At 42.5% G+C, this 8,669-nt stretch overlaps 1 protein-coding gene across 7 annotated transcripts in view; it reads right to left on the bottom strand.

The window, feature by feature from the left end:
- SUCO (SUN domain containing ossification factor) overlaps positions 1 to 8,457 on the bottom strand; it is a 93,673-nt gene extending 85,216 nt beyond the window's left edge. For 6 of the 7 annotated variants that reach the window (XM_045298003.1, XM_045298005.1, XM_045298004.1 and 3 more), the window contains exon 1: positions 8,226 to 8,376. In XM_045298003.1, coding sequence (XP_045153938.1) covers positions 8,226 to 8,287 — 62 coding nt within the window. In that variant the 5' untranslated portion in view covers positions 8,288 to 8,376. Of the gene's footprint in view, positions 1 to 8,225 lie in introns of all 7 variants that reach the window. The other variant, XM_045298008.1, reaches the window with a different exon arrangement.
- Between the last annotated feature and the right edge of the window lie 212 nt (positions 8,458 to 8,669).

Below are 8,669 nucleotides of genomic sequence, written 5' to 3'. Positions count from 1 at the left end.
TCCATCTTGCAAGCTGAAGCAGGGAACTGCTAAGGCAGCTGTACCCGATGCAACCATCACAAAACAAGAGACCCGAGAACTAGAAAGGCGAGGCTCCACCACCCATTTATCCCTCCACCTTTCAACCAGCCCCACATGTGATTATCGGCCAGGCTGGCACAATTAACTAACTCAGGAAGGGAGGGGGAAAATGAGCAAACAATATTAAGGGCTCAGGTAGAAGGCAAATGTTTTGAGAATGATGATGGCAACAAGTGTACATATGTGCTTGACACAATGGGTGTATGTATGGATTGCGATAAGAATTGTACGAGCCCCCAATAAAATGATTTTTTTTAAAAAGAAAAGCTACTAAAAATCTTTTTGAATTTTTTAATTAATCAAATGGCTAGAAAAAGCTTTTTATTATTTTATTTAGAAAAGAAATAATTCTTAATTTTTAAAATGTTAGTGATAAAACAAAATAAGCCTTGGGTCTCCATTCTTCACTCACCCTCATTTACAACGATATGATTTTTGTTCTTGGATGCCTGATACCTGATCCCTTCGACACCCTGTGCTCACACAAGCTGGTGTGCTTCTTCCATGTGGTCTTTGTTGCTTCTGAGCTAGACGGCTGCTTGTTTATTTTCAAGCCTTTAAGACCCCAGATGCTCTATCTTTTGATAGCTGGGCACCATCAGCTTTCTTCACATTTGCTTATGCACACATTTGTCTTCGGCAATCATGTCAGGAAGGTGTGCATCATGGAATGCCAATTTAATAGAACAAAGTGTTCTTGCATTGAGTGAGTACACTTTGTTCTATTAAATTAGGCAACTGGACACCCCCTTACAGAAGGGTCATGGGGAGGAGACGAGCCAGTCAGGGTGCAGGGTAGCAACGATGAAACATATAACTTTACTCTAGTTCCTAAATGCTTCCTCCCCCACTATCATGATCCCAATTCTACGTTACAAATCTGGCTAGACCGGAGGATGTACACTTGTACAGATAGGAACTGGAAACACAGGGAATCCAGGGCGGATGATCCCTTCAGGACCAGTGGTGTGAGTGGTGATACTGAGAGGGCAGAGGAAGGATGAGTTGGAAAGGGGGAACCAATTACAAGGATCTACATGTGACCTCCTCCCTGTGGGATGAACAGAAAAGTGGGTGAAGGGAGACGTCAGACAGTGTAAGATAGGGCAAAACAATAATTTATAAATTATCAAGAGTTCATGAGGGAAAGGGAAGCGGGGAGCGAGGGGGGAAAATGAGGAGCTGAAACTAAGGGCTCAAGTAGAAAGCAAATGTTTTGAGAATGTTGATGGTAACAAATGTACAAATGTGCTTGACACAATGGATGTGTGTATGGATTGTGATAAAAGGTGTATGAGCCCCCAATAAAATGATTTAAAAAAATAAGCAAAAAAATTACCCTACATGATAGAGGATAGTCGTGGAATTCTCAAGGATGTTTTAATACATCTTAAGACACACACACACACATACACACACACACACACACACACAATAACAAAAAATCTGCTTATATTTCTAGTTTATTTTTCTGCTCCCTTGTGCATATTAATAAATGAACAAGAAAGCAACAAAATTATCAGATTGAAAAACACGAAAAGGGGTACAAATATAAATGGTACAAATCAGGGAATAAACCTTTGAAGTTAATGGGAACTGGTTGATATACTCAAATATTATTACAATAAAAATAATACAATTTTGGCCAACAAAATAGATCATCTTAAACATCAGATCTCCCACTGTGACCACCAATCGGGGTCCCTGCCTACAAACGCTGTCCCTTCCAACCCACTCTAATCCATAATCTCTAGTATCTTGTTTTGTTTGCTTAATCTATCAGAATTCATCTTTCTAACTAAATTACTTCACTGGCCCACTCTCACTTTTATGGTAAGATCACCTGCAAAACAATCAAGTCCCTTCACTAGCTGGCTCTCCTTCCCCATTTCCTCACAAATACACTACCAGTGGTTCTCAACCTTCCTAGTGCTGCAACCCTTTAATACAGTTCCTCGTGTTGTGGTGACCCCCAACCATACAATTATTTTCGTTGCTACTTCATAACTGTAATTTTGCTATTGTTATGAATTGAGCGACCTCTGTGAAAGGGTTGTTCAACCCCAAAGGGGTCACAACCCCAGGGTGAGAACCGCTGCTCTAGGCTCAAGTAAGTCAATAGCACTGTTTGCTAGCCTGAAATACAATTCTCCCATTTTGAATTCTCTGTTCTCCAAACTCAATTTATGGATGGACACCAACTCTCAGAAATAATTTAAGGACATAAAGTTAGTGGCAAAAGCAGAAGCAGAATACATATTCTTCTTTTAGTGTTCCTGAACACCCTTTCATGCACCTCTATCGTTTTTGGCCACGTTGAATAATCACTGGAGTGCTAACCCCAGGTTAGTGGTTCTGTGGGAGAAAGAAAAGGCTATCAATCTGTTCCTGCAGAGTTACAGCCTCAAACTCCCTCTATAAGATCACTGTGAGTCAGAATCAACTCTATGGCCGTATTTATCAGAGTGCTTGGGTGGTACAGTTACCATGTCTGTCTGCTAACAGAAAGTTCGAAGGTTCAATAACACCCAAAGGCACTTCCCAAGACAGACCTGGACAACTACTGAAAAATCAGCCACTAAGAACCCTACAGAGGACAATTTTACGCTGAGATACATAGGGTTATGACATCAGATCCACTTGACAGCATCTGGTTTAATATTGGTCACATATAGAACTATAAATATTAGGTTCTTTCATTACAGTCCAAGATGATATGATCGTTGGGGATACGGGAAGAAAATACTGTTTGCTGCCTCAGCCCACAACTCATGCAACTATGTGCATAATGGAACAAAAGGCTACCTTGTCCTTGTGCCATCCCTGACTGGCTGCAGTTGTGATCCAGAGTTTACACTGGCTTCCCAGGCCACTTTAGTCTGGAAGCTCTGAAACCTGTTCAGCACCAGAGCGACACACAAATCCAAGTGAGAGTAGTAGTAGCTGTGCATAAGGTAAGGAGCCGTGGTAGCACAATGGTTAAGTACTGAGCTGTTAACAGAAAGGGTGGCAGTTCTAACCTACCGCTGCTCTGTGGGAGAAGGAAGTGGCAGTGTGATTTCACAACGATGATTGCCTTGGAACCACTATAGGGTGGTCCTACTGTCCTACGGGGTCACTATGAGTCAACACCACTCATCTAGCCACTCAACACCAATGGTATGGTTTTTGGTGGATGGGGTACTTTTAGAGTTCTACCACTGAATCACCAATGCCCCCAGAAAACCAGTTGCCACTGAGTGGATCTCAACTCATGGCAACCCTTATGTGTGTCAGTGTAGAACTGAGCGCCACAGAGTTTTCAGTGGCTAGGTTTTTTAGTTTTGTTTTGTTTTTTTCCCCAGAAGTAGGCTGCCAGGCCATTCTTCTCAGGAGTGTCTAGGGGGATTCAAGCCACCAACCTTTCAATTATCAGACAACTCAGCTAACCATTTAGACAGTCCACGGACTAAGAAAAATGTCTGTCTGTTTAAACCACAAGTTGAGCTTTATTAAGGACAGTATCAATATTCATATCTGGTATCAAAGTCAACTGGTCACACATTAAAAACAACAAAGACCACATATCTGAAACCTGAGGTGAGTAGAAATTACACACCTATAGGGGTTTGCTTCCACCACAGGGCAATTCATTCAATTTAATGTGCACCCAGTTAAGCAGATTTAAGGATTATATTATTTAGTTTTAACTGAACTGACCCTCACAACATGTAAAAGTAGCTTGAACTTTTTTCTGCAAAGACAAAAGTAGTAGAAGCATAAGCACACGAGAAAACAGCAGGGCTGAGACTGCACTGAGTGGGAGTCAACTCTGCAACTGTAAGAAAAGGGGGGGGAAATCCCAAACTATTACAAGCTATTTCTCACCCTTATTCTGATGTAAAATACTCTAGTCAGATCTGACATGACCATGAAGTGCTCACTAAAAAGTATTACTATATGAGAACATAGTACTGTTAACAGAAAGCACTAAGACTGCTGATTTTTCCCATACTTTATAAATATCTTGTTATTTATTATGTAGACCAATATTAGTATATCATTATATTGGCATATTGTATAACTGATGTATAAATCATATGACCCTATAAAACTTATGTACAAATAAGCAATATGAAAGAGTTTATATATAAACCCTTATATAAGGAATAAAACTTTTTTTACTGAGTTGGGGACATATCCCACAGTGTTGAACATCCACTGCTTCAGGTTATGAACCAAGTCTTTTTCCTCTTTAGGGTACTGATCAGTGGTGTCCAGGGTCAGGGAATTTTGGTAGGTTGAATGGAGTCCCTTAGTAGGAAAAAACAGTTAAGCATTGAGCTACTAACCCAATGGTAGGCACTTCAAACTCAGGCAGAGGCTCTCAAATGAAGGCAGACATGGAAATCTGCTTCCAGAAAATCTCACCATCACAAAAATCCTATGGAGCATAATTCTACTCTGCCATACTGGGGGTCAATAGTAACTAATTGGTAATGACTCCCCCCTACCCCTCCTGCTCAGACAAACAAAAAAGCGTGGCTATAATTCCCAGAATTTGTGAATATGTTTTCTTACATGGTACATGCAAATGTAATTAAATTAGGAATCTTGAGAAATAGAGATTATCTTGGATTAACTGGGTGACCTCAATGTAATTACCAGAGAATCAGCCCATAAATGTGAAGCCTGAAGGAAGCAAGAGGATGCAATGGAGCAAGGAAGGGGTCAGGGAATGCAGGAAGCTTAATCTAGAAGCTGAAATGGGCAAGAAACAGATTCTTCCTTCAGAAACTCTAACAAGGAATTTGAGGCCAGCACCTTGATTTTAGAACAGTGTAACTAATTTTGGGCTCTCAACTCCGCAAACTGTAAAATAACAAGTTAGTGGGATTTGTTTTGTTTCAAGCCACTATTATTTGTAGTAATTTGTCACAACAAAGGGCATTCATGGGATATAAGACTTTCAGAGCTTAAACCAAGATGACTTTGGTTACCGTAAGAAATTACGGTATGGTTATGTAAGAAATTACATAAAATAACCAAGGACACACATCTAAGTAAGAGGGGGGTCATATCTAGAACACATGCCTTCTGGACTAGAGTCAAAAGACCACAGGAGTCAGGAGTCTATGCTGAGTCCAGGCTGCCTAGGTTCAAATCTAGGCTCCAACACTTCTTAGTTGCTTAACCTTACTCTGCTAAACCATCTACCTTTACTGCTTCCTATCAGTAAAACGGTTAATAGCCCCCTTTTCATAGGATTTTTGTGAAGTTTAAATGTAAAATATATTTTGCATGCCTCTAGAAATAGCCGACAATATTAGCTTTCTTAATTATTCTGTGTTGCAACTACGGTGCATTTATCTCAAAACAAGGAATCACACAGTGTGCAAAAGGGAAATAATAGCTATCAGAATGAATAAGGAGATCGGATGGTTTTTCTGTGAAGCTAATCTACGGAGGAGAAGAGACATAACCAAGATCTACAAAATTATGTCACTCTATGTAATCACAAAATTCAGTCATACTGGTAGGATGAGGAGGGTCATCTAGAATACTTCCATAATATACACATATTGTATTTAAAAATCTACTAAATGTTACAGTTTAAATATAAATGGATCATTCAACATGGGGCAAATTTATGAATTGCAATGACAACATAAATGACAAATATGAGAAGCTTTGGCAACGCTTTCACAAGCCTTGCTTTCAAACCCTACAGTATGGCTTAGGAGCCCTGGGGGCACAATGACTTATAGCTTGGCTGCTAACTTGAAAGTTGGTGATTTGAACCAAAGCCCCACACACACACACCAATTAGTGTATGCTACCAGTAGATTCCAAGTTACAGCAACTTATATGCACACTAGAACTGCCCCAGAGGGTTTCCTGTATAGGAACACACTGCCAGTTTTTCTGTGGGGTAGCATGCTACAGAGCACGCCGTTATTCATTTTGCCATGAGGGCTCTTTCCCTGTAAAGATTACAGTCTAGAAAACCCTATGGGGCAGTTCTATCCTGTCACGAGGTCTCTCAGAGTCTAAATGAACTCTATGGCACCTACTAAAAATAACAGTTTAAGTTACCATGTTTGTGGAAGAAGAGGGAGATAGTGATGAGACATGACAGACAAGACTGTAGCGAGAGTTAGACCTCCAACTGCTCCAGTACTGTAATTTCAATATTTCCATTTCCCAAGAGCGAAGTCTCAAAAGATACAACAAACCCTTTGAAGATCACCAGAGTCCAGGTCCCTTCATCCAGTCTCATCATCATACATCCGAAAAGAACTCGTCTACTATTTTAAATGGCTCTGCTAAAGACTACCAAATGTTTCCCTATTAGCAGTCCAAACAAATATCAAAATACACTAAACCAATTGTTCTTAAAACTAGAGTTTCGTACACTTTTCACATTCTTTACTTAAACCTTCCCCATCCATTTTCTATTTCAGTTGATGGAACTTTGTGACTACTATTTTCAGGGTTACTATGAGTCAGAATCTACTTAATGGTAATGGGTCATAAAGTTTATCTTCAACGTTAGACTGGCTGGTTTTTCTCTAACAGGTCACAATCTCTCCATTCTGGCAACGGGATTTAGTTGGGAAAATATGAAGGTTGGCTTAAGCAAAAGATAGTCAGAAAAATCCAAAAAGTAACGGAAGTATGGTTAATTTAACTGTGTTTAAGAACCATACTCTAATGCTTGATTTATTCTCCACCATGCAATTTTAAAAAGAACAAAATAATCAAAGGTGCTTGTGCACCTTAAACTTGAATTAAAATTGTAATGCCTATGCCTTATAAAGCATTTCAGGATATGCTGCTGATGAGGGAATAATATGGTCAATCTGGACACGCTCAAGTAAAAGTGAAAGAAAACGAAGAAACAATCTAAAAAGGCCAAGGAGCCTCCCTCCCTCACCCCAGGTAAGTACCAGGTTTCAATATCTCATCTACAAGCTTTAAAGTCCATTTCCCATAGGAAATTCTTGGTATCCAACATAATAAAAGGTAGAAAGGAGGTGTTAAGACATTTGAATAATGTTCTGATAATGATGAAGGAAATTATCTTTGGCCTTAAAAGTGTCAAATGAGACAACATGACGTCAAATTATTTTCCATAATTTCACTTGCCTTCCAAACAAAATTCCCTCCATTCCAGTCTCAGTGCCTTAGTAATCCATTAGACACCAGTAAACATTAAAATATTGTTGGTACTTTGCAGAAATAAGCAAGAGAGGAAACTAAGTATCTAGATTTTAATATAGCAGAGGATAAATTGCTTTGACTGAAGAAGCATCTTTCAGTCACCAAATACCTAACCTCTCTGTAAATATTCCCTGGGAGGGATAGATGCCTTTTCCAAGAAGCAATCCCTTGATAGCAATCCCTTGACCTACATTAAAATAAAACCCAAACCTACCAAGGGTTACCAGAAGCTCCATAAAACTTTAGGAACAAAGCCATTTTCCCGCCCTCAAAAGGCGTACTCACTCCCTAATCCTAAAGGCACTATTCAAACCACACCGCCACAAGGTACTTTACGCACTACACCTGAGACCTCCTCGCCAACAAACAATTCCCCATCATCCACCTCCCCTGAAAAAAGTGCTTCGTAACCAAATTTCCCCCAAAAAATGGCAGGCCAAAGTGTACTCGAGGCCGAAGACTGAGGGAAAGAGCCAGGAGAAGTACTCCTTGCTTACAGGTAACTCTTACTCTCATGACTAGCCTTTTCAAAAGCGCCCGTCCAAACGTACACCTGGTGCGCTCCATGCCCTTTCACCGCTACGAAATCAAGTACCTGGCAGCAAATCAGTGCAACTCACCTACCAGCCCTCTCAACACTATCCCCCCCACCCCGCACGGTCCCCAGGGGGTAAAGTACCTGAGTACAAAGGCATTTGATGGTTCCCTCTATACAGGCGCCTCTTTCCCACTCACTCAGTGTCCGTGTAAATTCCAAAACAGAGCACGTAAATCCCCACGCCGCGAACTGCCCGGTCAGGCAGCGGGAGGGTGGCAGAGTAGCCAGGTTGCCGCTTCCCGGGGGCCTTGGAGACCCGCACCCAAAAGCCAAATTGATTGGGGGTGTGACCTGGGGCTGCTCCCCGCTCCCCCTTCCAAGGGAACTCCCCGCGGCGACTCACCAGACCAAGAAGCAGAGGCAGAGGCAGGAGACCAGGGCCAAGGCCCGCCGGTACTTCTTCATCTTCTCCTCCTTCCCCCGGCCAGAAGGCGGCACATCCTCCCGGCAGCCGCCACTGCCGAGGCCAAAATGGAGGAGCCGGAGTAGGGAAGCGAGGATGGGACGGAGCGTCCTTAAGGGCTGTGTCGCCGGAGCAGCGGCTCCCCGACGGCCTGGGTCCTGGTCGCCCTCCCCCAGGGACCCGCGGCGGCGCGGGCAGGGGCGCTTCACGGGAGGGCTCCGGGAACCGTCGCTGTTGCTGCGGCCGCCAGCTCGTCCGCGCCCGCCTCCTCCAGCCGCCGCCGCCGCCACTGCCGCCCCATATCTCCCCCGCCCGCCCCGACTCTCGCTCCGTGCGGCCGGCGACCAACGGCCGCCGTGTATTTGCCTCTCGACAGCCAATCGC

The sequence above is a fragment of the Echinops telfairi genome, unplaced genomic scaffold (genome assembly GCF_000313985.2).
Source record: "Echinops telfairi isolate 266 unplaced genomic scaffold, ASM31398v2 ScPeMD7_7424;HRSCAF=8462, whole genome shotgun sequence".
Lineage (NCBI taxonomy): Eukaryota > Metazoa > Chordata > Mammalia > Afrosoricida > Tenrecidae > Echinops > Echinops telfairi.
This window is presented reverse-complemented; position numbering and strand designations above follow the sequence as displayed.